Source organism: Colletotrichum godetiae, assembly GCF_030913485.1.
Source record: "Colletotrichum godetiae strain CBS 193.32 chromosome Unknown BDP55scaffold_11, whole genome shotgun sequence".
Lineage (NCBI taxonomy): Eukaryota > Fungi > Ascomycota > Sordariomycetes > Glomerellales > Glomerellaceae > Colletotrichum > Colletotrichum godetiae.
In genome coordinates, this window is record NW_026851259.1 from 85,968 (window position 1) to 113,606 (window position 27,639).

Genomic DNA, 27,639 nt, shown 5'->3' on the forward strand with positions numbered 1-27,639 from the left:
TCCAATTAAACCCACCGATTGCCGGAAGGCGGAACATCCACCGCCCGATATCGAAGCTCCGATCTCTGACCATTGGCCAAAAAATCATCCCCAAGCTCTCACGACATCGACCTCAACGGGCGCCGACGACGACAACGAACCATACACGAACGCCGAGGCGCGCAATCCCCCGTTCATTTGTCCGACCACATTTATACCCCCCGAATCGAAAACCTCACACCTAATTGGATACGAACAACGCCCAAAATGAGCTTCACAACCCTGAGGCCGAGGACCTCCCTCCTCACCTCCCTCCAAAACCTCACCCTCGCGCCTTCCACCACCTCCCGCGCCTTCTCGACATCAATTCCCCTCGCCACAAAAACAATCTCCCTCCAAAAGATCCCAACCTCCGCCGTACCTCCCTACCCCCACGGGCCCCGCCTCCTCTACAAACAATCCAACCACGGCCTCTACGGCGACTCCCGCATCCGTCACGGCCACAACGTCTCCCCGAAACACGGCCAAGTCACCCCGCGCACCTGGCGCCCCAACGTCCACCGCAAGCGCCTCTGGTCCGAATCCTTGGGCGCCTGGGTCCGCACCCGCCTCACCACCCGCGTCCTGCGCACCATCCGCAAGGAGGGCGGCATCGACGCCTACGTGACCAAGACCAAGGCCGCGCGCGTCAAGGAGCTCGGCCCTGGAGGGTGGAAGCTAAGGTGGCTGATCATGCAGACTGCTACCTTCCGAGACCGGTATGTCGAGGAGAGGGAGAAGCTTGGTGTTGAGGGGGAGATGAGGGAGGATCAGACGGATTTGGTTACTGTCATGGTTGATGCTGCTACGCCGGGCCCGTTGAGCGCTGTCAGTAGGGGTATTCTGGAGAAGAGGGCCACGCAGATGATTATGGAGGAGTTTGCGCTGGGCTCGGAGGCTGACTTTGGGGCGGCGGATGGTGAGGCGTATGAGGATGTTCATGTGCCTGGTATTGGAGAGCCGGTCACTGAGCAGAGGATATGATTTTGAGTGTGGTGGTGGTCGTCACATGTTGAGATAGAGTGTATGTTTGGGGAGAAAAAAAGTCATTGTATCATATGTACAAAAATTCTCATGTCATCAAACTACTTTTCAGAGAGGGTCTCGAAGTCTACAAGATGAGAACCTCTTTCTTGTTTGTGTCTACAAAAACCGCTTTCCATTTTTTTAAAACCACAGACCGTGAAAATGGAAGTTTCGCCTCATGCGCCCTGCAATGTGTGATATGCCGTTCATAAATCCCAGTTCGTCCCCCAAGCCATTGCCCCCGTTTAAAAACGCAGGTCCCAGCCAATCTTGGGGCCCAGCTTGGGCAGCTCGTCGGCGACGCTCTGCACGTCCTTGTCACCACGACCACTCAAGCAGATGACGATATCCTCGCCCGGCTTCATCGTCTTGGCGAGCTCAATGGCGCCGTAGATGCCGTGGGCAGACTCCAGCGCGGGGATAATACCCTCGAGCTGACTCATGAGACGGAAACCAATGAAGGCTTCGGCATCGGTGGCGGCGACGTACTTGGCACGCTCGCTGTCCTTCCAGGAGCTGAGCTCGGGGCCGACACCGGGGTAATCCAGACCGGCGGAGATGGAGTGCGTCTCGGCGACCTGGCCGTGCTTGTCCTGGAGAATGTAGGTCTTCACGCCGTGCAGAACACCCTTGCTGCCGCCAGAGAGGGTAGCACTGTGACGAGCGGTATCGATACCGTCACCGCCAGCCTCAACACCGAGGAGCTTGACGCTGGGGTCGTTGGCAAAGGGGTAGAACATGCCGACGGCGTTGCTGCCACCACCAACACAGGCGACGACAGCGTCGGGAAGCTTGCCCCTCTTCTCGAGCATCTGCGCCTTGGTCTCGTTGCCGATGACGGACTGGAACGTACGGACGATGGTGGGGAAGGGATGCGGGCCGATGGCGGAACCGATGATGTAGTGCGTGGTGTCGAGCTCGACAACCCAGGCGCGCATCGCCTCGTTGACGGCGTCGCGGAGGGTCTTGCTGCCAGCCTCGACGGCAACAACCTTAGCGCCAAGGAGCTTCATGCGGAAAACGTTAAGGGCCTGGCGACGGACGTCCTCAGCACCCATGTAGACTGTGCACTCCATGCCGAACTTGGCGCAGACGGTGGCCGTGGCAACACCGTGCTGGCCGGCACCCGTCTCGGCGATGATCTTGGTCTTGCCGAGGCGCTTGGCGAGGAGGAGTTGGCCGAGGGCGTTGTTGATCTTGTGGGAGCCGGTATGGTTAAGATCCTCACGCTTCAGCCAGATGTTGGCACCGCCGGCGTGCTCGGTAAGGCGCTCGGCGAGATGGAGGTGACCAGGGCGGCCCATGTACTCGTAGTAGGAACGGTACTCCTCCCAGAAGGAAGGGTCATCCTTGATCTTGTTGAAGCCCTCCTCGAGCTCAGATAGACAGTCCATGAGAGACTCAGGGACGTACTGGCCGCCAAAGTCGCCGAAGCGATCGGGGATCTTGCCGTGCATAGCGGCAAGCTCAGCAACAAGCTCACTGTCCTGGTCGGCGGTGATGCGTTCGTCGACGGTGGGCTCCTCGGTGGGCTGTTTGGCAGCGGCCATAGCCTCGACCATGCCGACCTCGCGGGTGGTGTCATCGGAGTCGCGGCCGCAAAGGTAGGAGCAGTACTTTGCGACGTCATTGAAGAGCTCGCCGGGGGCGGCCTTTTGGAGGGTGGTGATGATTTGAGATCCGACGACAACACCGTCAGCAAGCTGAGCAACGCTGAGGAAGTGGTCGCGGGTGCTGACGCCGAAGCCAACAGCGGCGGGCTTGTTACCGCTGTACTTCTTGACGCGGGCGACGAGGTCGGGGAGGTTTGCGTTCATGGAGCCGAGGGCGCCAGTCACGCCCTGGCGGGAGACGACGTAGATGAAGGAGTCGGCCAGCTTGCAGAGAATCTTCATGCGAGCGTCTGATGTTGCGGGGGCGATCAGGGGGACGTATGAGAGTCTGTATGTTTATTGTCAGTAGGCAGTGGCTTAGTTGGGAGGCGGTGTGGTAAACATACCCTCCCTTGGTGCAGAGCTTGCGGAAAGAAATGGCCTCCTCAGGGGGCAAGTCGACGACGATGAAGCCGTTGACGCCCGATGTCTTGCAGTCGGTCAAGAGTCTCTCCTCGCCGTAGCTGAGAAGAGGGTTGTAGTATCCCATCAACATCACGGGCGCCTTCAGGCCCTGGTCGCGGGCATCCTTGACCATCTTGAGTGTTGACTCGATCGTGACTCCATGTTGCAGCGCCACCTGTTTCCCCTGTCAGTCCTCGCTGTATGACCAATTGATTCCCATTCTGGCCACTACTCACGGTGTTGGATGTCTGAATAGTCGGGCCGTCGGCAATTGGGTCGGTGAAGGGGGCACCAAGTTCGATCACATCTGTTGAAGTGTCAGTCAGGTGTCCTTTTACCAACGCACAATGTTGCGGGAAGACTTACCAGCGCCACCCTTCTCCATAGCCAACAAGACATTGGGGGTGTCCTGGGGCGTGGGGAAACCAGCGGTAACATAGGTGACGAGCGCAGACTATTACACATTATCGTCAGTCCAGTCCAATTGCTTCTTTCCTCGTCGTTGCTGCGAAATCTTGGCGGTACCAGCGGACGATCGTTATTGGGAGCGGTCTGCGGTACGGCGGGGGAGAGCCCCGCGATCGCGACGAGGGGCAACACAGCAACATGGGGGGCGAAAGACTCACCCTTCCTTGGGCCTTGCAGCGCGCAAAGGTTTGCCTGATGCCTTCCATTTTGTAGTTGTATAGAGAGTAGAAACAAGAAAAAAAAAGTCAATTGGGAAGGGGTATATGGGTAAAAGAACAACTTTATGACTCGCTGGGGGTTTTTGTATCACAAGAAAAACTTGAGATGTGAGAAAGGTTGAAGGTGGTAGTAGTTTTAAGTAGGCGAAAGAATTCCAATGAGAAAAAAGGTACTTAATGATCTCAGACGTGGGGGAGGAAGTAATGACTCTTTGGGCGGGCGGTTTTCTTTTCGGAGCACGGATAGCGGTCTTGCCCAAGGGGCGGGACGGTGTGAAAAGGGTACCTCCCAACGGACGGGAGCTCCGACGTGCCATGCGTGCCCACCCGATACAGCTGCCCGTAGCAAGCTGCGCCTGCTGTAAGGTATCCCGCGGGAAAGGTAATGGATGTGCAGTGTACCAAGTGGGCAGAACACTGGGCACTTAGGATCTATGTCCCCCCCCCCCCCCCCCCCCCCCCAGCACTTCCAAATGACCAAACCAACCGCTATATCGACTGCCCGCCCATCGTCCGCCAAGAGGGATGGCCTGCAATGGTCGCCTCGCCCGATCGATCCCCGGAATGCTCCCTTCGAGCCTCAAGGGGAAACCTACCTACGAGCCGAAGATGCTGGGCACTTCAGTAAAGGCAAATCTTGGAGTCCAAAGAACCCTTGAGCCGAGGCCCTGAACCACTAAGAATCTCTCGAATCAGGGACGAACAGGCCGCCCATCCGGCATCGGTTCCCATCAAAAGGGTGGCGGGTGTGGGGCCGGGAGTCCCTGACGATGACGCCCCAGAAAGTCGGTCGGAGGGCGGGGCGGAGATGCCCAAAAGAGGTCATTCCAGACTTCCGGGGCTCCACTCTTTTCATCCGCCATGGCAAACCGCACCCCCACCATTCATCACCATTGCCCGCCACGGCAGGCAAACAAAACATGGGATTCTCATCTCTCCGTCCATGGCACACGCGACACCATGATATCCGTACAGCGGCCTCTCATAATTCCATTCATGCGGCTATGTCTAAGACTTTCGGTGACATCCTGCCTAAGTATGGGTCCCGTTCTAACTTCTCGGTCCAATTGTCCCGAAAGTCTGTCTTGTTCATCAGATATCGCTTTCCCACGACGTCTGTTCATCTCCGCAGGTGAAGGCAATAAGTTGAAAGGTGTGAACGGAGCTATCTCGAGTACCCACGGAGCACCACACCGAGGGATGATGTTGACGGCGGCTAAAGATTCATCAGAGAAAGTTCAGGTGTCTCGTAGGATTGACCAAGATCAGACGACATCACCGTTGACGTCGCCGCCGCTGCAGCTGTCATCCTCATTACGGCTTACTACCGGCGACGAATCTGACAATTGGATCCGTAGTAGATGTGGCAGTACCGCCCGGAGCTTCAAGTGCGTCACTTTCCCGGCATCAGTCATTCACCTTTCTAGAGCGGCTACATCACTAGCAAATCAGGAAACGAGTGTTTGGTTACAGCTAGCAGTATATTCAATCTTGAACTACCTAGAGGTATATACCGGAGTAGACATCCTGGCAGTCGTTGACGCCACTACAGAACCAAAAGTTCATTCCAGGGAATGAAGAAGTTTGATGACTGGTGTCAATCAGAGCGCAAAAAATGAGATCCTTTGTAGAATCGAAAACAAACGGTGCGGCGATTGAGCCGTTGGTATCTTTTTGAAGTATTCCCTCTCCATCCCTTTCCCATTCCATCAAAAATTCGAAATACCTGATAGTCATGGTCCAACGCCCGAATATCATGCTCTTCGTCTTATCTCTCTTTCAGACCTGTCGTAAATGAGGGGTATCTCTCGGCGTTCGGTCCAGCCCAGGCCGGAGTTATAAAGGTCTCCAACCTCTTTGTCTGTTTTTGTCCTTTTTTTTTCTTTCTGTTGTCGATACTTCGTAGATACCGTTTTAAAACTTGGTTGATGATGCTGTGTCGAGGTGCCCGTACGAGCTTTGTCGTTGATGACCCTCTGTGGGCTGCGCCCTGCCGCTCTGCACGCTTGTCTTCTTTAGGGCCTTCTCATCTCGCATGCCCGAGTACTGCTCATCATCCACAGCAGACGCGTCGCTACCAAACTGTGGGAATCGAGAGTCGTTGCCATGGGATCTGGGCGGGCTTCTCGGGCTCATCGCTGGGCGATCGTCCCCGGTGTAGCGCAACCCGCCCTCACCGCGGCCTTTATCAGGCATAGCCATGCCAACCAGGGCGCGGATGATACCGATGAGAACGACAATGACGTAGATGAGAAGGATGCCAGTGGAGATGAGCGCTTCCTTGATGATGCCCCGTCGGAGCATGTCGGTAACATGAGTCACGGCACCGGTCACCTCGTCCGTTGATACACTTGAGGGTGACGAGAGGAAGGTCTTGAGGTCTGAGTCGCCCGAGATAGACTCTTGAGCGCCGAGGCTGAAGGTATCGTTGTCGAAGAGAGGGAACGAGATCTGCGAGTGATCATGGACCCAAGTAAGTCCTTTCTGGACAGCCTCGACCTTGAGGCCAATCGTGCAGCGAATGACGTCCTTGATGGGGTTAATCAGGATGGTGCCGTTGAAGACAGTCTCCAGACCAGTTGTCATGGTGTTGGTGAATGTGTTCAAGGTGTCGTTGACCGCAGAAGTAGCGTTCGTGACGTAGCCGAGCATGTCTTGATTGATCTCGTTCTGTGTAGACAGCACGACACCATTGGCATCGTCGGCCCACTGCTTGGAGACATCCTGGAGCGAGGTGACGACTTCGCCGGCAAATTCACCGACCTGGTTGGCAAGGGCGGGCACTTCTCTTTCGACAGCCTTGAGCAAGACGTACTGGCACAAGCAGGAGAAAAAGCCAGCAATGGCAAGAGACAGGACGAAGAGAGCGGGAAGTGATGTGGCGTACGCAATGGCCCAGCGAACCAAGATCTGGCGACGGCCCTTAAACTTAGAAGCAATCTTAATACCCCAGGTAGCGGTCATTGGGCGGGAAGCGATGTAGACCACGTCCATTGAGTCGTACTGGTTGCTGGCCATGATCTGAGCGTGCTTTCGCTCACGTCTCCAGCGCCTAATCTCCAGCCAAGCCATGGGTGCAATGACCAGCACAGCCAGGATGCAGAGAACGACAATGAAGATAATGCGAGCCTTCTGAATCATGTCTCGCAGATTGTTGAAGAAGTCGGAGATGTTATTGTTGGTCGAGCAGAACTGGAGCGCCTGCTTTTGGGCGACAGGGAAGACTGATCGATCGAACTTGTAGCCCTTGTAGGCATCGTTGACAGTCTGCTTGAGCAAGTTGAAAGGGAACGAGATGGCCTGGGCCGTCATATTCTGAACCTCCTCAAAGGTGGGCAGGTCGTCGTTGAGCTTGTTGATGTCACTGACGAAGCCGCTGGAGTCGATCTTGATGTCGCGCAGGTCATTGACGGGCCCAGAGAAGTCGACCTTGGGGAAGTCAGGCAGAACGCTACCGAGAACGGAGTTTTCTATTGCGTCCACGGCCTTGTTGATGCCGTCCGAGAGACTCTTGGCCTTATCATCGATGGTGTTGCTGATGTCGCCAACCACCTTGTTCATGGCGTCGGTAACCTTCTTGGTCACGTCAGAGGCAACGTCAAGACCGCCATGGATGAAGGCAGTGATGAGGCAGGTGTACATCGAGGTCATCATGTTGATGACGAAGATGATGAGATTCTGGACACCAGTAAGAATTAGACCTAGTGCGGCAACCATGCCGTCGAGGGTCTTCTCGATGCCCTTGGCTGATAGCTCGTTGACGCCGACAGAGAGATAGTGAGGCATGGAGGCCATGGCGCTGCCGATATCTTCGACCTTTGTGCAAGCAGAGAGTGCTTTTTGATTTGCGTCGTCGACATTGTCGTTGAGGCTGGCGATGAGCAGGATGACTCTGAGGAGGACGAGTAATAGCAAGATCGTCCAGCGGTTCAGCCAGATCTGAGAGAGCCTGGCTTGAAGACTGAGGTATGGTGTTATGGCAGGGGAAGTGTCGGCTCGCGCTTGTTGCGTCTTTCTAAGTTCCGCCATCTCGAGCGAGTCCGACCTGAGAGAGTCGGGGACGGCCGGGTAGGCCGCCTCCTCCTTGCGATTCCGTGAGGAAAACATGTTGATTCTATCGAAGAATGTAAGAAGCCGATGCGAGTAATTCTGAGCCAGCAGATAAAAATGAAAAAGAAAAAAATGGCGAAGGCCAGAAATGAAGTGAAAAAGGACGGCGATCGACGTCGAGGAGCAATTAATTGGTGGAGTTGGTGATGGAATTAGGTGAATCACTCGACACGAAGGGGGAAAAGAGGCAAAGGGGAAAAAGAGAGGAAGGAAATAGAGTGACAAAGGAAACTCGTCGAGCACTGATTTCTGAACAAGCTTCTATTCATTCATTGTGGGGTACTTTTTTTTTCGGGAGAGCATATGAATACACAGGACGAGGATGACTTGGAAGGACGGCAGAGACAAGAGAGGACAGGAATGACTGGGCAGTACGCATAATAAAAAGGAAGCCGACTAACACGGCCAGGCCCACGAAATCGCCCAGCAATAGGCGCGCAACAATCGGAACAAAGTCGAGAAAAGAAAATAAAAGGCGGCTTACCTGATTCACACCGCAATGCCAAAGAAAGCCAGCAATGGGCCCTTTGGCCGTGGCCTTGAAGGGAAATTACCTCGACTTGGCCCAAATCTTTGTTTCGTTTGGCGACACCCAGTGAGGGTGGATATAGGGATTTGGGGTGAGGCTCGTTTTCTAAGCGCGCTCAACGGCCGCTCTCAGCCAACCAAACCTGCCGTCCGGGGTCACGATGAGCGGCTGCCCAAACGCTGCTAAGGCAAAGCGATATTTTCGGAGACCGGAACGGGGCTCTTGAGATTTGATGTCGTGTTGCCCGTATTCAGATCAGATGACGTTACGCCCTGCAATGATAGACTCGATCCGTCTTGTCGAGGCCAGAGCTGGGTGTGAGAGCTGAGAGTCGGGTGTGAGTTTGCTTGGAGAGAGTGAGAAGGTGTGAGGTGGTTTCTGTTGCTCCTACAATGAGGTCTTATCGAACGATGAGACTCTTGCTTGGAACTTGATGAGTGGGATTCGGTTGCGATATCACAAGAGCTATGGCCTTACTCAAGTCAGGCCAACAGTTGGTGGCTTCATGAATGGGGGCGAACTCGAGAGTGATATACAAGTCGAGATTTGAGTCACTGAACAAGGGGACACCACGGAGCAACGGATGAATGGTGCCCATCTTTCCAAAAGTCGCCTTTCCTGGGGTGTAGCAGAGGGTAGAAGGCATTTTAACACAACCTGGTCTCGCTCATAGGCTCGGGTTGATCCAGAGAGCTCACGACAAGAATGCGCTGCGACGTCATTGGCAAGGCCGGGGGATTATTGCGGAGAGCTTCCCACCCGTGCCACCTCGTAAGGATAAGGTACCGTTCTGGTTGCGAGGTGGACGGCGCCGCTCCAGTGGCATCCCCGTCGCGAGTCACGCCAACAGACCAGGTGGTTGCCGGTGGCTGTGCCTGGCGGATGAGGCATGAATGGGTTTGGTGCCGTTGCGGGCGGAGAAACGGTGAGTTGGCCTGGTTAGGCTGGTCTGGACGATTCTGGATTTGCTGGAGCATCCGGGGATGTCGCGAGGTTTGTGTGGTTTTCTCTCGGAAACTGCACGAAGGGTCACGGTAACCGGGAAGAGGATGTGAGGGACCGCAGCGAGCGAAGCAGGAACAGAGCAAAGATCTTCAGCCAACGAACGAAAAGAGACGGCGGATGGCTGGCGCCAGCAGGGGACCCCTGAGGGCATTGCCAAACATTTTGTCCAATCGTCGTGGGAAAAAGGCAATTCGGTTCTCGCCGCTAACATCTAATCCTTGTAAGCAGATGGTAAGAATGGCCGGGAATTGGGCAGGTCAATGGCAAAAGAGTGGAGATGGACCCTAGATAGTTTTTTTGGTGTTGTGATTCGTGACTTACTGGCTGCTCGTCTCTGTGCTCCCTCATCCTGGAGGTTCTTGAGGCTTCAGGTCCCTGCTAAGCATCAAGCAATGATCGATGCCAAGTCTTTTGCCACCGACCACCGCGGAATGCTAAAAACCGGTTTACGACAGGAACGGCCTTTTGGAGGCTGATCTTGGTCAGACGGTGGGAAAAGCTTGTTAAAATCCCACAAATCGTGGCATCCCAGGAATGTTCGTCTAATGGCATTGGCCGGTCATTCACCTCAGGCACAGAGATAAGACTGAAAGAGTGAAGAGTTGGAAGGCAAAGAAGGAACGCAACATGAGATGCCTTGTCGTGCCCTGCTTCTTTCCTGATTTTCCCGACGGTGGCCTCCTCTTGCCGACGAGAGGCGCAGGCGCAGTCGGGCGAGGGTAAGCGTGAGCGTGAGGGTGCCTTCCAAGTTACATTTGTTCCATTATTCCTTCCTCACGAGATTAATCAGGTACTATCGATGGTCGCGACCTGGAAGTCCATGGAACCTGGAATGTTGCGGCATTTGGCAGTGGCTCCACTAAACAAGAAGTTCGCACTTGCCCTGTGCACCCAAGCTCCCACGCTCCTTCCTTCTTTCTGTGGGGTCGTCTCAAGTCTTGACGCTGGCAAAGATTGATTGGCGGCCGGTGGCCCGCGCTCTGCGACGATGGGCGCTTCGCTACAGAACTCATCGTTGCCAGCCATGAGGTCGGCGCTTGCGATATTCAGTACAGAAACCGACAGATGAGCAACCTCAAGTTGAGGGATTCATTTGTGGTCAGTCCTGTGTATAATATCACGGTCCCTCCTCTTCAAATCAGCTGAGATATTGCACGCAATTACCGTAGACGTCGGTTCAGTCTGCCAGTAAACTGATTACCTTGTCGTGAGGCAGGCAATTATCGCATCACTGCTGCCATCCAAGCAATAAGTCAGTCGGCTACATCCAACTGTCTCGCATTGCATTGACATGACTTGCTTTAGCTGCGCCTCGAGCCAGTCACGCCAGTATGCAGTGTTGCAAACTCACGCGAAAACCCTCCGTATGTGACTACCCAGTCTCAGTCATCCTAGCTCCGTCTTGTTGGCTGTTGCCATCTCACGTCACTCAGGTGCCTCGAATTGCAATGTAAGGTAGCCAGTCACCCATGCCTTCCAAGTCGCCGACGGTGACGACATAAGAGGCTGTGAAATGACAAGCCCGAGAAGTGGCTTGACCTCCCGTGCTTGCCTGTGCCACAATTACGGATACAAGGTCAAGCTTTTGTGAGTTTGTCACGTGCTTTTGAAGCCTGACGGGGCGGGAAAGGGAACGTGCCTTATCTAAGCACGGTCAGCAAGGGAAGAACAAAAGTCCGGCACATCCGTTTTTCTACTGGATCCATGCCACTTTCCAGCCTCCTGCCCCTGGCCGACCATGCGCATCACATTCACAGCTCAACCCACGCCGCACAGGAAGGAGCAATCTGTTTTCGGCAGGCGGTCTCGCCAAACTCCAAACCTTGCCATCACATCTTCCACCTTAGCTTGCCCACGCACATCTTGACAAGCTAACAACACCTGAGAGTCCTTCGCGATTCAACTTCATTTAAGGCCGTGATTGTCTGAAGCCTAATTCGCGACCTCACTTTGTGATTGCTGGCATTGACACACATCCTTGTCACCTGATCAAACCCACTCTCGGAATCAATCCGACTCATTTCTGCGCCGCCCTGAAAATTCCACTTGCGCGCGCAAAAAGTCTTCGGCCCTCCGACACGATCGATCACTTTTTCTTTGACAAGTCATAATCTACCTTTGATCGTGCCTTGAATTGTTCATACGCGACCGCCACAATGGCCGAACCACCTCGCGACATCTCCTCCATCCTCGCTGCCCTAGGTAGGTACCCGAGATACGAAGCGAATCTGCTTCTGCACCCTCGAACACCGACTGATTGCATTTCTTCATTCAGGCGCAGCACAAAGAGGCACGTCTTCGACGCCGACCCAGGGACAGCCCGGCATGCCGCCTAGCTATCCTCCTCCCGGCGGCCAGCCGCCTCCATCCTACCCCTCTATGCCGCAACAGAACGCGCCTCCTTATGGCGGCGGCGGTGGCTACCCGGGACTGCCCCAGCCTTCATCCAGCGGCAGTCTGGATCTTAGCTCGATCCGCCCTGTCAACTCTGGCACAGTCAGCATCGCCGATGCCATTGCGCAGGCCAAGGCCTTCGCTGCTGAGAAGGGCGTGACATCCTACGACCGACCCCTCGTCTACTCCAACGAAGCTCCCCGCGGCCCGGATCCTCGAAACTACGGCCGATCCTCGCGGTCCCGCTCTCCTTCCAACCGTCGCGACCAGTTCCGCGACAACTTCAACCCCTACAGAGACGAACGCCGGGATGACCGCCCTGCTCAACGAGACTATGGTCACGCTCGCGAGCGGTCTTACAGCCCTGGCCCGCGTGGTGGTCGCACTTTCTCTCCCCGCAACTCCAACGGCAGAGAGCGATCTCCGTTGAGAGGAAGTGGCGGCGGCGGCGGTGACGACAACGCCGAGACTATCCAGATCGAGTCGAGTCTCGTTGGTCTCATCATCGGTAGACAGGGCGAGAACCTTCGTCGCATCGAATCCGAGTCCAACTGCAGAGTGCAGTTCCTGCCTTCCAGCGATAACGGCCCTTTCCGCCAATGCAAGATCACTGGTCCCAGGGCACAGCGCAGCGAGGTCAAAGAGGCCATCAACCGCATTATCGATGACAGCGGCATGGGCGCCATCAACCGTGGCGCTGCGAACCCCAAGGGACCCCCTCCCCGCGACCACCGCCCTGGGCCACCTGAAGTAAGCGCTGCCGCCGCTGGAGCTGGAGCTGCAGCTCTACGTGATGGCGAAGACTGCATGCAAATTATGGTTCCCGATAGAACCGTGGGCCTGATCATCGGTCGTGGTGGCGAGACTATTCGCGATTTGCAGGAGCGGTCCGGCTGCCACATCAATATTGTTGGTGAATCTAAGAGTGTCAACGGGCTTCGTCCTGTCAACCTTATCGGCTCTCGCGAATCAGCTGCCCAAGCCAAGGATCTGATCATGGAGATTGTGGATAGCGATAGCCGGAACGAGGGTCAACCAGCAGCCCCCGCCAAGAAGCCTCAGAGGCACGACGGTGGTGGTCATCAGAGAGACTCTGGCCCCACGGGTGGAGGTGGTGGTGGCGGCGGCGGTGACAAGATCAACGACGCCATTTACGTCCCGTCCGAGGCCGTTGGCATGATTATCGGCAAGGGAGGCGAGACCATCCGCGATATGCAGAATGGCACTGGTTGCAAGATCAATGTTGCCCAATCTTCCGGTCCAGGCGAGGTTCAACGAGAGATTGCTCTCATCGGCTCGCGCGACAGTATCGCCAGAGCCAAGCAAGCGATCGAAGAGAAGGTCGACGCAGTGGTAAGTGACAGACCTCGAATCTACCTTGAAGGCAGTTGTAACTAACAGAATGACAGCGCCAAAAGAACTCTGGAGGCGGTGGCGGCGGTGGCGGCGGTCGCGGTCGTCAAAACCAAGACTATGACAGAAGCTACTCTCAACAGGGATCTAACCCATCAGCATCAGGATCTGCTAACCCACCAGCTGCTCAAGCTCCCGCTGGAGCTGACGGAGCCGACCCGTATGCGCAATGTAAGTTTATGCATGATAACGCGAGCACCTTATATCCTGTACTAATATTCTGCAGACGGTGGATACCAGAACTACCTCGCTCTCTGGTACCAGTCCCTCGTTTATCAGCAGCAACAAGGCGGCGGCGCGGCTGCTCAGCCCGGTGCTGCGCCTCCTGGAGCCTCATAGAGGTTTTCGCATGCGTCCTTTCCAGTAGGGGACATGCTTGTGTGATGTGATTGATCACTTGCCTTGGACCTCGACTTGATGCCTCTTTTCGCATTACGTATACTGAAGCACCGCACATGCACGTTGACTCTGGAGGCTCATGGCAGTGCGCACTTACGAACCATTCGACGACTGATACCTTCTTATCTCGCTGGACTTGCAACAGCACAGCGCCCACCTTGTTTTTTTTGGACAAAATCACGGATTTGGGGGAGAGGACCACACACGGAAGAGGAAGACAAGCTGCCTTCTGGTTTCGCTTCGCTGATATCTCGATGCACTGAACCCGGCATTTGACGATGATGATGGCACGTTCTCGCTTGCACATGATCCTTGACTGTCATGAACTGGATTCGACTCTTGACATGGACATGGTGCTCATTGCTGCTCTGCGACATGGATTTACTCCCCATTCTCCATGATGCACGCTCTTGACGCCTATGTGACGGCAAGGACACCTTTCTGCTGGGTCTTGCGAGCGTTCCTGGACTTGACACCTTTGGCAACCTGCCTCGTGGAACATTTGCAAGAGTGGCCATGGTGAACTTTTGAGACAGTTGCCTGCTGTCATGATGCAGCTGCAGGACGCCGCTTGGGCGCGGTTCCCTTGAGGACAAACTTTGCCTTCGGCAATGGCATCCGCCTCCGCCTCATCTGCATGGTCTCGACTGAATCTTTCCGTTGGTTGCGCGGTCGCCTTTTTCCCGAGTAAAGCTCGCTTCCAAGGGTTCTATCGTATAGTCCATTTTTTCCCTTTTCAGTCTTCGTGGGTACAATGTCTAACCGGCATATTTTTATGCGACATGCAAAATTGATTCCCAATTTCTTTTCTTTCCGGTGGATGTAGCGCAACTAGGGACGCAAACAGGCAAAGGGATGGAAAACAAAAACAAAAACAAAAAGCGCACTCTGTATAATAGTTAATTCCAAGTCAAATCCATGAATTCCTCTGATCTTATGAGGTCCATGTGAAGTGCATTCAATAGCAAATGACTTCTTTTATCAACCACATGTTAACTAGAGCCACCTTTTTCAGTCCTGCCCGCAAGTGAACATTGCTCCAGGCTTCCCTTTTTCTCTTTTTACCTCTTGACGACCAGACAATGGTTAAACTATGTTGATCACTCATCACCAATGCGTAAACAATCTGGAAACGTCTCTTTGGTAGGACACTGTCGTCGAAACATAGTACACGTAGTGTTTAGTACTCAACGTGCAATTTTGAAAATAGGCCTAGATAAGGAACGTCCGTGGTGCCACGTGCGGGACTGACGCTGTGGTCGCCCCGGATGTGTAGGAAGCTGTGCCTCCCGAGGCGTGAAGTGGTAGCCGGCGGCATGAAGAGGACCTTATCTTTCTCAGGCAAGGTGAGGTAGGGCAAGGTGTGAGTGAGGGAATGGAATTATTTTCACGTGAAAGAAGGAGTGAGTTATTTGAACTCATCAAACATTACATGGCGCTGGAGAAGTTTGGATGGAGATGGGAAGGTGTGATTGGGGATCAAATCAATTGAGTGTTTGAATCGTGCAGGTGAGATTGGGGGTATAGAGTGGTGATGCTTCGATTTGCCGTCCACTGAGATTCATGGACTCATTGTCCAGCGAATGGCTTGGGAGGGCGATGAAGGGACTGTAAGTTTTGTGTGAGGATGGACTCCCACGATCGCGGAGTCTTCGTTTCATGGAACCACTTGGTCCATCCACCTCTACTACGTTGAACATTTGCATCTCCTCTACCTCTCGATTGAATATTTCATGTGACTGCGATCCTAAGTAATCGAAGACGGGCCAGAAAGACGAGAGACAAGAGTAGCTAAACATGAAGATGCCCATCATCAAAATGACAGACTCGTGCAGCGCTCTCCTACAACTCGCGCATGGAATAAGGATGTAGGTAGGGATTACACCGGCATTGTAACACCACATTCGGGGTGGATCGGTGAATAGTGGACGATGGACGGTCATCTTTAGCCGTGGTCTAGACCAAGGCCGATATTCGCGGCAGAGATTCTAGCACTGCCCATCATTATCTGCGGGAGAGACTGAGCCGCGAGCGAGCCTCGAGGTAGTATTAGCCAGCAGCCGTGGGGGGAAGGGGAGGGGCGGCAGACATGATTGATCGCCGCCGTTTGATGGCACTGACATTTGTGGAAAAACAGAGACAGAGAGATATGTGAGGGCAGATGGGGGGTGGAAAAAAGGGGTCCTTCGAAATCGTGGTGTCATCGAACAGACAGTTTTCTCTCGCCTATCGGCCCTCTCTCTGCGGACTGCGGGAGACATCAGGCTTGAGATTTGCTTTTCGAAATCGTGCTGCAAGTTGACTATTGCGGTATCTGGACTGAAGTTTTGAATTTTCATCTCGCAGGTGTTTGGACAATGGGCAAGTTGAAGGTTAGAAAGGGAGATTGTCGCCTGTGCGGGTGCATGTGCATGTTATCAATGTACGTGAGGTTATCTCTCACTCTCGTCTGTCTGTCTGCCTGTCTGGCTGCATGTGAAATGTCTTTGCGAGCCTCAAGTCTGTGCTGCGCCGTGTGCTCTGTCCTCCTCTCCGTCTCTGCCTTATCTCTCTCTTTTCTGTCATGATCTGGCAATGATAGGATTCTGTTTAGGTGTCGGCACGTAAGCTTTTCAAACGGTTCATCCGGAAAATCAAAAACTATGATGCTTGCGATCTGCACAATCGACGCGTGCGGAAGGACGAGCGAGTCGAGAGTTCTGCGCGGCGGGAAATATCTCCGACACCACGCCAAGATAGCTGCCAGACGATTTGACAAAAAAGTTCTTTTCACGGGCGAGACAGGCAAAGAGTTTAATTTTGCTTGAATGCAAATCCCATGCGAGACATTGCATCGAACAGGGACGTGTTTGCATGGACAGTCGCCTGTTCACCTTGGTTCACGACCTTCTGCTTACTTATTTACCTATGCACCACGTACGAAGTCCCAGTCAATGTCTGACTGATGTTAATTAGCGAGAGCGAGAGGTGTAAGTAAGGTTAAGGTTGGTGTGGGAACAGAGAGACGTGATGAACTGACATGCCGTGCAGGGGAGGACGAGGGATGCGCAAAGAAACTGCGCTTCTCCCCCGCATTGGTCGAGTCTCCGACTTTCATGTCTGTCAGAAGCCGATTCGTTCATGACCTTTGAAAGATGTACCGGTATCCGTAGGTGGGCATGGAGTGTGGTGTCACTCACTGTTCCGTACGGACATTGTCATCCCACCGGCCGGCCGTAACAGGCGCTCAGTGATGGATGGGCGGCGGCCTAACCGAATGAACGTTCTCCGTAAACAACGGATGATAAAAAGAGGCGCACGAGCACGAGGTTCTCAGGCTGGTGTACCCGAGTCAACCTCTGAAAAGTTTGTTAACGGACACTGAACAGCGTCTTCGATTCAGAAAAAGATCAAGGGTCTAGGCCGTTCGAGCCCAGCGAGCGGAAGAGGGAAAACGGGCTCTTTGAGCAGAATGGCGTGCGGATGCCCATGCTCCCGTGTCCGCGTGTGCTGGTTGTTCTGTGGAAGGTGGATTGTCGGACTGTGTTCCCTCCTCGAACCGTCTGCCTTATCTGGCCTTGCATGTGCCGATCCAAGGTTGCAATGCAGGATGACTTTTGGGGGTCATGAAGGGGGAGAAAGGATGGGGCCAGCATTTTAGCATTGTGGCATTGTGGCATCGTGGCATCGTGGCATGAGGCTGTGTTGATGTAACAGCATTTCGAAACTATCATGATAACCATCTTCGACCACAACGCTGGATGAGTGAGGGGTTTGGTCCCGGGAAGAATAGACTGACTGGCCGATAACTGTTGATTCTCGAGGAGAGACACACTCAGAGACAGAGGCAGAGGAATGCGGGACTCGGGAGGGGACAACTTGAGGTCTGCCGTTTGCAAGGGAGCTTGATCCTGGAGCTATCCTGAAAGGGGCACGTTGCATTGCTCGCTTCGCGATCCATGCTCTGCTTCTCTCGCCCGGCCCTAAGACAATCCCATCTCAAAGCTTGTTTTTGCGCCGCGTGTCTCTCGTGCCTCCCGCGCATCTTTCTCTCTGTCTGACTCTCGACCTTTGACTCTCGAGTGTCATGGATCGATCATGGACGGTGAGCAGGATTTCTCTTCTCCTAGATCTACGTACGAGTCTATATTGGCGAATGTCGTTCTACGTACGCATAGCCGAAAGGAAAAGGCTCGGCGAAGTGTCTCAAAGCGCCGTTGGAGTTCAAATCACCTCATCTCCACAGAGAAGAAAAGCTACACACACTGACAGATTTCGAGTGCCTGGAATGTCAATGCAAGAAATGTCTCGGGGCAAGATGCCCTCTTCCTCCGTCTCTCGCCTAGCCTCACTCTACCCCCGTCCCGTTCCACCCCTCCATTTCGTGATCCTATGAAAAGTGTCGAGGGTGGTCTACGTTGACCTTCTTCTTACCTACATCAACTCCACAGCCATCGTTTCTCACGACGGGAAGGCCTGTCTGTGTTCCCCGGCAGAGTCCCGCGGGCCGCGGGCCGCGAGTGGATGCGCTGGGGTGTGCAAAAGTTGGAGCACTCTCACACGGATGGACGGGGAGGGGCATGGCGACATGGGCATGGCGTGGCATAGACAGGACAGACATGACAGAGAGAGAGACAAGCAGCACTTGAACAGCCAACAGCAAATGCAGCTCGCTTCTCATTTTCTTTCTCGTCTCGCGTCTTGATGTGCAGCTGGGCGGCGGCGCAAGGGCGAGGCTAAGCCGCATCCTGCATATAGTCTACTGCAAGACGGTTGGCTGTTGGCGAGCTGCATGGAGGATGGCAGGCTGGCAGCATTGAGTAGAGACTAGAGAGAGAGAGAGAGAGAGAGGGCGCTTCCTGCTCATCTATGATTGTTGCTTTTTTTTTCCCTCTCTCTTCGTCGTCTTACTCCTTGAATTTTATTTCTTCTTCGCAACTTCACTTCCGAGAGAGGGCTTGAGCTGCATGAGCTCTTCTCGCTTCCTCTCTGACACTCTATCCTTTCCCTTACCCGTCGGCCCCTCACACCCCTCCATGCACACCCCTCCCCCCCCTTTATGATTCTGTCCTGTGTATCCGTACCTGTCAGTGTGTCATCACAACCCGTCAAGCTCCAAGTCGCGTTTTTTCTATCGAGATGTGCTAGGGCCCCCCGTGTCGATCCTTTGAAAGCTTGTGGCTGCCCATCCGTCGACGATTGATTTTAGTTCATCCTTCTTCTGCCGTTCAACATTCTTCCTCTCCTCGACGTGTCGACTAATTCTTATTCTCTTACTCTCGAAAGACCTTGTTTACCTCTTCGAAGGACATTGCGGATTCGTTTCTAAACGGTCGATAAACAAGCATAAATCCTTCTTTGTCTTTTCCCTTGTCCTACCTACCTAGGTAATCAATTGATCACTCGTGGAACAAACTCGTTCGCCCAGAGATCACTTTGGGGGTTTGGAGGAGCTCGAAAAACACACCGTCACCTCTTCCACTCTCGACCTCGTGGTCCTCCTAATACCTCCTTCCAACAACGCCTCAATCACCTCCCGCCACAAGAGACAATAATAATACACACACAATGTGCCGCCTCGTGCTCTTCGCGGGCACCTGCACCCGCTGCAACGAATCCCTCACCTGGGCCGACCTCTCCCAGCAGCTCTCGTGCCTCGAGGCCAAGAACGCCGACAAGTTCGGCTCGTGTCGGCGTGGCGTCGACGTCGAGACACACGCCTTTGATCAGGAATGCGACGCCTGCGCCGGCGAGGACGAAGGCGTTGCCGGTATGGACTTTGGTGAGCAGGATTTTCAGCAGTATCATCATCAATATCAACAGTATCAGCAATACCAACACCCGTCTTCAACAGCAGCAGTAGCAGGATCATCGTCGTCAGCGTCAATACCACAACCCGGCTCGAGCAAGAGGGGCCGGGACGAAGGGGAGGGAAGGAAGAAGAAGAAGGCGAGGACGTGAGGCCGAGGTTACTTCCGATAATGATGGAGTTATGACACGGTTCGAACTTTGGGGAAGGGTGTTTATCCATCCTTCCTCTGCTGTCTCTCTCTCTCTCTCTCTCTACTCCTGGCGAGGCGTTTGGTGTTCGACAAGGACTACATGTAATGGCATTGGGGCTTCGGGACTCGGGATACCACGGCGATGGCGTTGCACATGTGTGGGATTGGAATTGAGATCGGTCGATTGGAACCACATCAGCAACACCACAGGCACATGACGAATATGATGATCAGGACAAACGGGCAGGCAATAATGTTACTTTTGGGGCAGCACTGGCTTCAAGGCCAAAGGTGTGGCAGGACCGCAGCGGACTCTCCGCCGCATTCCTGAAGGGAGAGGGGAGATACCCTAGTCTATCTTTACCTACGTTAGTGGCGTGGCGATCGGGAGGGGCTCCTAGCGAGGGGATCCGCGCCTCTTGGCATGCGGGTGATGTACGACACGTCTCTCATGTTCCCTCGCGGGCGTCGAGTGGTCACGATGGAATCCTCTCTGACAAGAGATGACTTACAATTAATACAAAAGCGTAATTGACTTCGCAGCATGATCCCTTTTATTGATGCCATACTCATTGTCCTGTTGCTCAGATTCTCATGGGTGAGCGAGGGCTCTTTCCAGTTCCGCGTGACCAAACGAGGTAGATAACATGCGTGGAGTGTCCTAATTCCGTCTTGGCGATTAGTTGACCGTGGAACGAAGCCATGTTTCGTGATCAACCTGAGCGAATTTGACGACACCATGTAGTCTTTGGCACCTTCACCCTCCCAAGACATAATTCATCATCTTGAAAATCACCTGCGAGAAGCTCACTCGATAAGTTTGAGTCGTCTTGGAGTAAAGTGTGATTCTACATCAATTGGGACCTATTCACTTTGCCAGTTCACTCAGAGTGTGACATTGCCTCCGACATCATCGAGAAAGTCAGTGTCAAAGTTAGCATCCAGTGAAAGGTCCCATGCCCAATCTCCCTCCTCTATTTCCTGGTTCTGTGTGACCGTGCCACTTGCTTCCGGCCAGGCAAAGAGTATTTCCTGCTGCGGATCGTCGAGAAGAAAGTTACCCGTATCCCTATTGACGGGGCTTCTTAGGACCACGGCTATCTGTTCCTCGTCGTTACCAGGTGTCTGAGCTGTATTCGTCGAAGATTCGTCGAGGTCTGCTGGCGGCGGCGGCGGTGGCGGTGGCGGCATTGCTGGGCTCTCTTCTCGATCTAGGTTTCGAGCTTCCTCTTGTCTCCTTCCAAAGGCTTGCCTCATTGTGAGGCCCACATCTTGGATAATATCTCGCAGCCCTGCCATAAGCTCCGGCTCTACGTTCGCGAATCTTCGCTCTACCTCAGCTTCGACACGCTGTCGAAAGCGAATCGCGATTTCGCGGCGCTGATATTCCATCCAAGTCTCTTCTCGATCAAGCACCGAGGTATCATAATCGTAGTCTGAACAGGTTTCATGTTAGTTCCGTTAACCGTGCACTTTCATTGAATTGCTCCTCACAAGGTGTCGGCACTCCATCTTCTCTGGCGTCGAAGAGAATTATGTACGCTTGCTTCCACCTCTCTGCTTCGGTTCGATTTGGTGAGGACCTAACCCTAAGGCGACGTTCGATATCAGGCCCAAATTTGAACTCTCCGATTAGGTCCTTAATCTCGCAAAGCTGGGCTACTCTGAGGTGCGAGTCCAACCCAGTTCCCGACACAAGATCTTTTTGACATCTGCTGCATTGGAATGGCAATCGTCTATGTCGGCGGTAGAGATGTTCTCTTAAATTCATGTGTTAGTAAAGTAGGCCATTTGAATATCAAGTCGACGGTAACGAACTCACTTTAGACGATGCATTGTAGGCCACCCTGGACCTGCACAGTCCTTCTTCCTCTGGTATTCAAGAGGGTTCCACTTGTAAAAGGGGCATGCGAATTGCATGTTCGTGGGACCGCCGTGCCTGTCTGGCACTTTGCGGGGCCTCTCATCGCCGCCCTCGCCTTCGTCGCTTTCGTTGCCTTCATGTTTGTCGCCAGCAGGATATTTTCTGTTCCATCTACCGCCATCTTTCCCCTTCCCAGAAGTCTTTTGTCGCTTTGGGGGCTTTTTGCTCTGTTCTAGTTCAGTTGACCCCTCGGCCTGCGACGGAGTCTGTGTGGGTTCGCTTGTATTCTCTTTTTTGAAAGAAAGTGAGTTGCCTGTGGTGTCCTCTAAATGACTGTCCAAGTCATGGAGAAACGATTCCATGATTCTCTGGACTATCTGGCCCCTTTCTGCCTCCCATGCCCGCACGCATTGCTGTTCGTCCGCAGTCGAGCTGCTCCAAATATCCGACTCCTCATCGTGGGAGACCAAGCCTTCGTCCATATCCATCCGCATATCACCATTGGCAGGCGTCAGTATACTAGGAGTCCTTGGAAGGGAAGAAGTACTGGCGTCTAGCACTTCTCGAGTCTTTCCTGGGCGATTTTCCTGAGGTCGTCCTGTCTGCTCTGAAAGAGACGCAGAGGACCCTTCAGGTTTCCCCATAGGCCAAGTATCGTCCGTCCTGAATACGCGAAGACTTCCCATGGATGACTGTCTGCCTCTATCAACGTCAAATGGATGGCTATTGATGCCAACTGGCCGGATCGCGAAGTTCGTGGGGGATCGAGGATCGGTTAAGTTGGTTGTGAAAGACTCTTCAGGGTCTACTAAAGCCTGAGTAATTGATGGTGAGGTTTCCCAGGGATATGTTGGAGGTGCTGGCCTCGAGCTCTCTCTGTATCGTTCTTTACTGTATTGTCGAAGAGTCAAAGCACGCGAACTAACTGCTTCGCTGCTCATCAACTCCAGACCTTGGGCGCCGGCTAAACTCCCTTCTGAGGCCGCGTACAGAGAGGACATGGTCTGATAGTCGCTTGTCCCGTATTTATCGAAACTTGGTTCAAGAGCTTGATCTTTTGGGGCAAAAAGTTCCGATGGAAGCACTTCAAGCCGTTCGAGGCAAGCAGCTGGATCAAAATACCCAGTGCTCAGACAGGCAAAAATCTTCCCAATTAGGTGCTGGCTTCCGAGAAGCCTTTGGCATAGCTTGTTGACTATGTTGATGAAGTATCTCCCAGAAGTGTTATCGTCGTCTATCAGCGAAGTGTTTTTCCAGATGACAAAGAGTGTGCCCAACAAATGGGGATGCTCGTCCATAATGAGTTCGTCAAGAGCTTCCAGCTGTTTCCTAAATGGTAAGGGCATCAGACTGCCATAGCTGTGATTGATCCGAATGGCACAGATGGCTTTATCGGTCTCAGTGGCCCACTCGAACAGACGGTGTCCTCGGTTGATATGGTCTGCAAGATCTACAAAAACGGATCCTGAGACCACCGACTCATAGATGTGTTGAACAAGAAGTTGGGTGAAGTCGCGGTAATAAGATGCGTCCCTTGAGCTATCCGTCATTGGTGCCAACCAACCACTGGCAGACTGAGGCGTCTCGAAGTCTAGATGATCAGTGTGGTGGTCATTTTTTTGCTCAAATCCACCTTGGATTGTGTTGTTCAATTTGTTAGACTCGATCTCGCGTAATTCTTCGGAGTAGTTCTCTTTCTCTTCGTTCTCGTCGAGGTCATACCCGCCGTATTTGGAGCATTTCCAAATGCCAAGTCTGTAAACCAGCTGTCTCTTGCTGCAATCGTTTGTAGCATCAGTATGTTATGTTTCTTCGCATGGTGGTGTATCTTACGTTGGGACAAAATCGTGTTCAACCTTGAGAAATTGGATCAATTCTTCCAAGGTCCTGTTACGGTACTCCGTACAGATCACTACCTTCAAACTCTCCCATATATCCTCAGAACGCTTGCGTGCTCGCGAATTCGGCTTCTCGATAGGTTCGACGTGGTCCATCTTGGTCAACTGGGTCGATGTGTCAGGCTGTCTTTGGATCGGTTTATTACAATCTCGCAGCAAAGCAAAAGCACTGCCGCAGTACTTCAGTGTAGCATATCGCAGATTTCTGGGTAGTAAATAACAGGTGCCTTCCTGCTTTTATGGTCGTGAAGACGCTGAATATGCTCAACTGCGCAGCTGCGCACAGGGGCCGGTGGTCGCCACCCAACCTGTCAACCTGCCTCGTCAGCTGAAAGTGAGGGGCTTCGCCCAGTGCAAGCTTGAGAAAGTGTCCGTTTGCAAAGGCCATGATTGGAGAGTACCATATTGGCCCTTTGCCTGACGTGAGGCGGATCCACTGGACACCGAGATGAGGGGCAGGTGGCCGACAAAGGAGGGTGCCGGTCAACGTATAGAGATCCCCTCCCTCATAATCACTATCTTTTATACTGTCCCCTTTTCGTGTTCCTTGATTTACATTCTTCAGGCTATATATTTTGAGTGAATCATCTCAGCTGAAGAAAGAGAGAGTAATGATAGATATGCACAGAAGAGGGGGTAAAGGTAGAGGTGCGGTTTCAAGCGGTGAACTGTGTTGTCGCCCACTTGAGAGAGTCACATTTCAAAAGTCAGGTACACGATTAGAGCTATGCATCAGATTCATAGTTAGGCCGGGCTACTTCTTAGCACTTCAGATGCTTCTTCGCCAGCTTCCTGGGGTCAAATAGACTACCCAGAAACCAAGCCTAAGAATGTGTGATCCAGTACATCACTGTATCACGCCTCCCTCTTTGCAATGGGTTTCCTTGTCTCTCCCCATCCGTCTGCGGTCTTCCAACTTTCAAGGCAACATGATGTCGTAGGATCGACAGCAGCCAGCGCCTGGGCGAAAGCAAGTCTGAACAACACCGGAAGTTGATGCAGAACTACTACATCAATCTACAAGCTGGGTAAACTCTTGAAGATGACCTTACCTTGGGCTCAGGTCCTCAAACTTGACGGTATTCTCCTCAGACTATGGAACAGCCAAGTTCCTGACCAGCCTGTCTTGCGAGCTAAAACTGAGGTGATATACCCAGCACCTGGTTGGGGTATTCAGCAGAGGGTGAAGCTATGATTGGTGAAGCATCCTCAGCTGTCTGCTTGGTTTCAGGCTAACCACACGGCCCCGGTACGGCAAGGTCTTCTCAGGTCTCTTGCGAGCTGTGAAGAATTAGAGTGTAAAAGCGCGCACTTCACATAATATAGTCAGGAAACACATGACCAGCTCCTGACCGATACTCAAACATACATCTGAAGCAGCGCACGATCGCGGCTGGTACGATTGCCTTACTTCAACTGCCTAATGGCGACACAGCCAGCTTCTAGGAAGACCATGATGTCCTAAATGAGCACTTGGGAATACAGTCAAGACCTACGTTACTTGAAATTTCCTCATATCTCTCGATTCGTCCTCCAACTTCCAAGGCCTTTTGAAATCGTTAGGAAGACGGCGTTCGAGGCACAGGGGGAAACAAACTTGACAGACACTGGGCTTTGCAAAACACAATGACTTCAAGGAACCCAGAGACTGAGGACCCGAGTTGACAACGATCCGTGGTATTACAAGTCATCGTCTACCCATCCTCCCGGAATACGTAAAGGTGGATTTTCGATCAGGTCCCAGAACTCCCCGGCGTATTCCTCGGCCTCTGGACTCCAGACAAGCTTCCAGTCTTCAGGCTCGGGCCCGTACGTGAAAGATGTCAGTCGCATTCCGGGATAGGACTCATAATAGCCATCGTCGCGAGTAGACCTGATCCTTAAACGTCGCTCTTGCAGCAATGCATCGCGCTTGAAAACCTCCATCTCTCGTCGCCCATATTCATCAAGGTCTATGCTTGAGGTCTGCATATCCTCCAGCCACATTCGTAAAAGCTTATGAATACAACGGCCGATGTTGACATAGTTCCATGGCATATCAAAAATGCCAATAAAGAGTGGTGTGTATTGACCCTCCCCCGCATACGAAGACTCTTGCATGCTTAGCCTTTCCAGAGACGTTCCCTTGAAGATCCACCGTGCAAGTCCCCTCCAGTAATAGTTTTCATTGTCCACAATGTAAAATCTGTAGTTTCTCGCGAAGCGCCCTAGAGAGCCATTCTGTGACTTTTCTATGGTGGCACAGAAGTCTTCAGGCTGGAGGTCTTTGTCGTGTTGAATGTCTTCTAGCAGAATCTGTGGATTGATTTGGGACCAGTCCAAATGAGCAAAGCGTGCCGTTAATGGGAGCTGAGTCGCCGTGACCACTAGGCTTCTCTTCATATATTGGAGAGCTTCAGGGGCGTTCCAAACAAAGCTAGAGATGGCACTTAGGTTCATGGTCGTTTCTCCTGGGGCACAATATTCCTCCAGGCTGTCATCGAGGGCGACGTAGATCCATATCTTGAAAAGTTCCAAAACGTCACTCGGGCCATCGATGAAGCCTTCAAATTGAAGAAGCTTAACGTGGTCACGTAGATCGCTGAGGTTTAAGCCCATGCTGAGTAGATGGTGAACGATGCTCAATCTTTCCCAGTCGACTGCTATCTAGGTCAAGCGTCAGCTTCAATCTCATTAAGAGCATGGACGAAGTCCGTACATGTAGCAATGTTCTTCCATCCTCATCACGGTCAAATAAAGACGCCCGGCCCTCCTTGATGTCACAGAGAGCGTTTTCCCATTCATTTTCTTTAATATATCTAAAGATGGGAGTATCATCAGGTCGAACTGTCCATGCTCGCAGAGAGTGCTTCCACCCAGCATACGCATTGTAAACTTGTATGTTCCAAATCGTTGCTGATATCCAACATGGCAGCTGCAACTGTGCCTGGTATACTGGAAAGTGTTAGTAGCATTCTTGGACTTTAATACCAACTAATGCTTGGACCTACTTTGAACTTCAGGAAACTCAGGGTGTGGGACGCTCTGGCTGACAAAACTACCGAAAATTGAAGCCCGTGTTTGCAGAACTGAACTTTTCCTAGACTTTCTCGCAACATTGATAGCAGCATTGCTTCCAATAATTGGACCCTGTGTGAATCCAACGTGTTGGCAGGGGGAAGTCTCAATCAGCGGAAGATTCGATCCCGCTATATTAGCTTGGACTGAGTATGGCTGGGGCTTGGCATTTATATCGATACTGTAGACTTCCCTTAGCGACTTCAAATTGCAGAACACACTGTTGCACTTACTAGATTCTTGTACTCAGTGATAGGCTCAGTATCTGCAAAGCGGTCTGTACCTTTTGCTCGCAACTCCGAATCAGGTCCTTCTTAAAAGTGACTTTCAGCTTTGTAATCCTCCTTCTAAACCTTTTGGCCGTGGCAATCTGTTGCTGCAAGTCTGTCGCCAGAGTGTCCAAATCGGTCGCGGCTTGTTGACACCAGTTTAGACTGACATCAAGTGTGCCAAAATTCGGGTCGCCAGCCTTGTCGAATGCTCTATCCAGCTCAGTCAGCGTCGCGTTGAGGATGTCAACCATTCCAACAAGCTGATTCATCTCGCTAGGTACTTCCTGGACTTCGTCCCAAAGCTTCTTGAGCTTGATCGTGCTGGAGCCCAGTTTTCCCGCGATCTCGACGACCGTGAAAGCGCTGACTACGACACCGAAGACTTCTGCCATTGTAGCTACTGCTCTTCTTCTGGATTCCTCGTGGTCTCGTTTGGTCTCAAAGTTACAGGATAGGGTCGAACGGTAGATGGTCGTTGAGGGGTATTCTACTATGGATGGTCAGAGAACCAAGAAGCCAGGCGCCAGGTGCGGTCAGCAGAATACATATACAAGAGGATGGGCAGACCGAAGGGGGCTTTATGCGCCTTTGGACGCCCGAATAGAGCAGGCTGCGTGGCAGATAAGCCCCAGCAATGCCTCCCAAGCGCCAGGGTTTCCTGCAGGCTGTGGGTGTTGCATCAGAAAGAACCAATTAAGAGTAACCCACACGTCACTCAAAGCGTCAGACGAACGAGGGCGTCTGCCAATGGTAGGTAAGGCGAGGCGGGAGTTGGCTACTTGTTGATGGCTTCGCGCTGGCTTGCGCCTTGAGTTTTCGTCCACCTACGCTCCGGTTCACCTCTTCTCCGAGACCCCGCTAATGCTTCGAGAAGATCAATCAGTGCATGCTGAATCTTAATAGACAAGACCTACTCGGCGCTGGTTTGAT

At 52.9% G+C, this 27,639-nt stretch overlaps 8 protein-coding genes across 8 annotated transcripts; 4 read left to right on the forward strand and 4 right to left on the reverse strand.

The window, feature by feature from the left end:
• The first annotated feature begins 104 nt into the window (after nucleotides 1-104).
• Nucleotides 105-1,086, forward strand: BDP55DRAFT_655885 (ribosomal L28 family protein). Its single transcript, XM_060574347.1, has one exon. The coding sequence runs from the start codon at nucleotides 247-249 to the stop codon at nucleotides 1,000-1,002; it is 756 nt and encodes a 251-aa protein (XP_060432120.1). The 5' UTR covers nucleotides 105-246; the 3' UTR covers nucleotides 1,003-1,086.
• Nucleotides 1,087-3,938, reverse strand: BDP55DRAFT_655886 (tryptophan synthase). The gene is made up of 5 exons (XM_060574348.1): nucleotides 3,728-3,938; nucleotides 3,468-3,555; nucleotides 3,338-3,408; nucleotides 3,044-3,276; nucleotides 1,087-2,985 (listed from the first exon to the last, which is right to left on the reverse strand). The coding sequence occupies exons 1-5, from the start codon at nucleotides 3,773-3,775 to the stop codon at nucleotides 1,290-1,292; spliced, it is 2,136 nt and encodes a 711-aa protein (XP_060432121.1). The 5' UTR covers nucleotides 3,776-3,938; the 3' UTR covers nucleotides 1,087-1,289.
• Nucleotides 3,939-4,278: 340 nt separating this feature from the next.
• On the forward strand, nucleotides 4,279-5,533 carry BDP55DRAFT_44125 (uncharacterized protein). Its single transcript, XM_060567595.1, has one exon. It carries the CDS (start codon nucleotides 4,649-4,651, stop codon nucleotides 5,363-5,365), a length of 717 nt encoding a protein of 238 aa, XP_060432122.1. The 5' UTR covers nucleotides 4,279-4,648; the 3' UTR covers nucleotides 5,366-5,533.
• A 168-nt stretch (nucleotides 5,534-5,701) lies between these two features.
• On the reverse strand, nucleotides 5,702-7,894 carry BDP55DRAFT_726338 (plasma membrane fusion protein PRM1; the record flags this gene model as incomplete). Its single annotated transcript, XM_060579132.1, has 1 exon — nucleotides 5,702-7,894. One exon carries the CDS (start codon nucleotides 7,892-7,894, stop codon nucleotides 5,702-5,704), a length of 2,193 nt encoding a protein of 730 aa, XP_060432123.1.
• A 3,539-nt stretch (nucleotides 7,895-11,433) lies between these two features.
• BDP55DRAFT_44154 (uncharacterized protein) lies at nucleotides 11,434-13,668 on the forward strand. Its single transcript, XM_060567599.1, has 4 exons — nucleotides 11,434-11,633; nucleotides 11,707-13,178; nucleotides 13,235-13,409; nucleotides 13,465-13,668. The coding sequence occupies exons 1-4, from the start codon at nucleotides 11,588-11,590 to the stop codon at nucleotides 13,575-13,577; spliced, it is 1,806 nt and encodes a 601-aa protein (XP_060432124.1). The 5' UTR covers nucleotides 11,434-11,587; the 3' UTR covers nucleotides 13,578-13,668.
• A 5,516-nt stretch (nucleotides 13,669-19,184) lies between these two features.
• On the forward strand, nucleotides 19,185-19,577 carry BDP55DRAFT_726340 (uncharacterized protein; the record flags this gene model as incomplete). Its single annotated transcript, XM_060579133.1, has 1 exon — nucleotides 19,185-19,577. The coding sequence occupies one exon, from the start codon at nucleotides 19,185-19,187 to the stop codon at nucleotides 19,575-19,577; it is 393 nt and encodes a 130-aa protein (XP_060432125.1).
• Nucleotides 19,578-20,503: 926 nt separating this feature from the next.
• Nucleotides 20,504-23,476, reverse strand: BDP55DRAFT_726341 (uncharacterized protein; the record flags this gene model as incomplete). Its single annotated transcript, XM_060579134.1, has 5 exons — nucleotides 20,504-21,054; nucleotides 21,113-21,378; nucleotides 21,441-21,709; nucleotides 22,409-23,258; nucleotides 23,316-23,476. 5 exons carry the CDS (start codon nucleotides 23,474-23,476, stop codon nucleotides 20,504-20,506), a joined length of 2,097 nt encoding a protein of 698 aa, XP_060432126.1.
• A 1,210-nt stretch (nucleotides 23,477-24,686) lies between these two features.
• BDP55DRAFT_655910 (uncharacterized protein) lies at nucleotides 24,687-27,330 on the reverse strand. The gene is made up of 5 exons (XM_060574349.1): nucleotides 26,671-27,330; nucleotides 26,371-26,618; nucleotides 26,079-26,314; nucleotides 24,987-26,026; nucleotides 24,687-24,927 (listed from the first exon to the last, which is right to left on the reverse strand). The coding sequence occupies exons 1-4, from the start codon at nucleotides 27,099-27,101 to the stop codon at nucleotides 25,061-25,063; spliced, it is 1,881 nt and encodes a 626-aa protein (XP_060432127.1). The 5' UTR covers nucleotides 27,102-27,330; the 3' UTR covers nucleotides 24,687-24,927; nucleotides 24,987-25,060.
• Nucleotides 27,331-27,639: the final 309 nt, after the last annotated feature.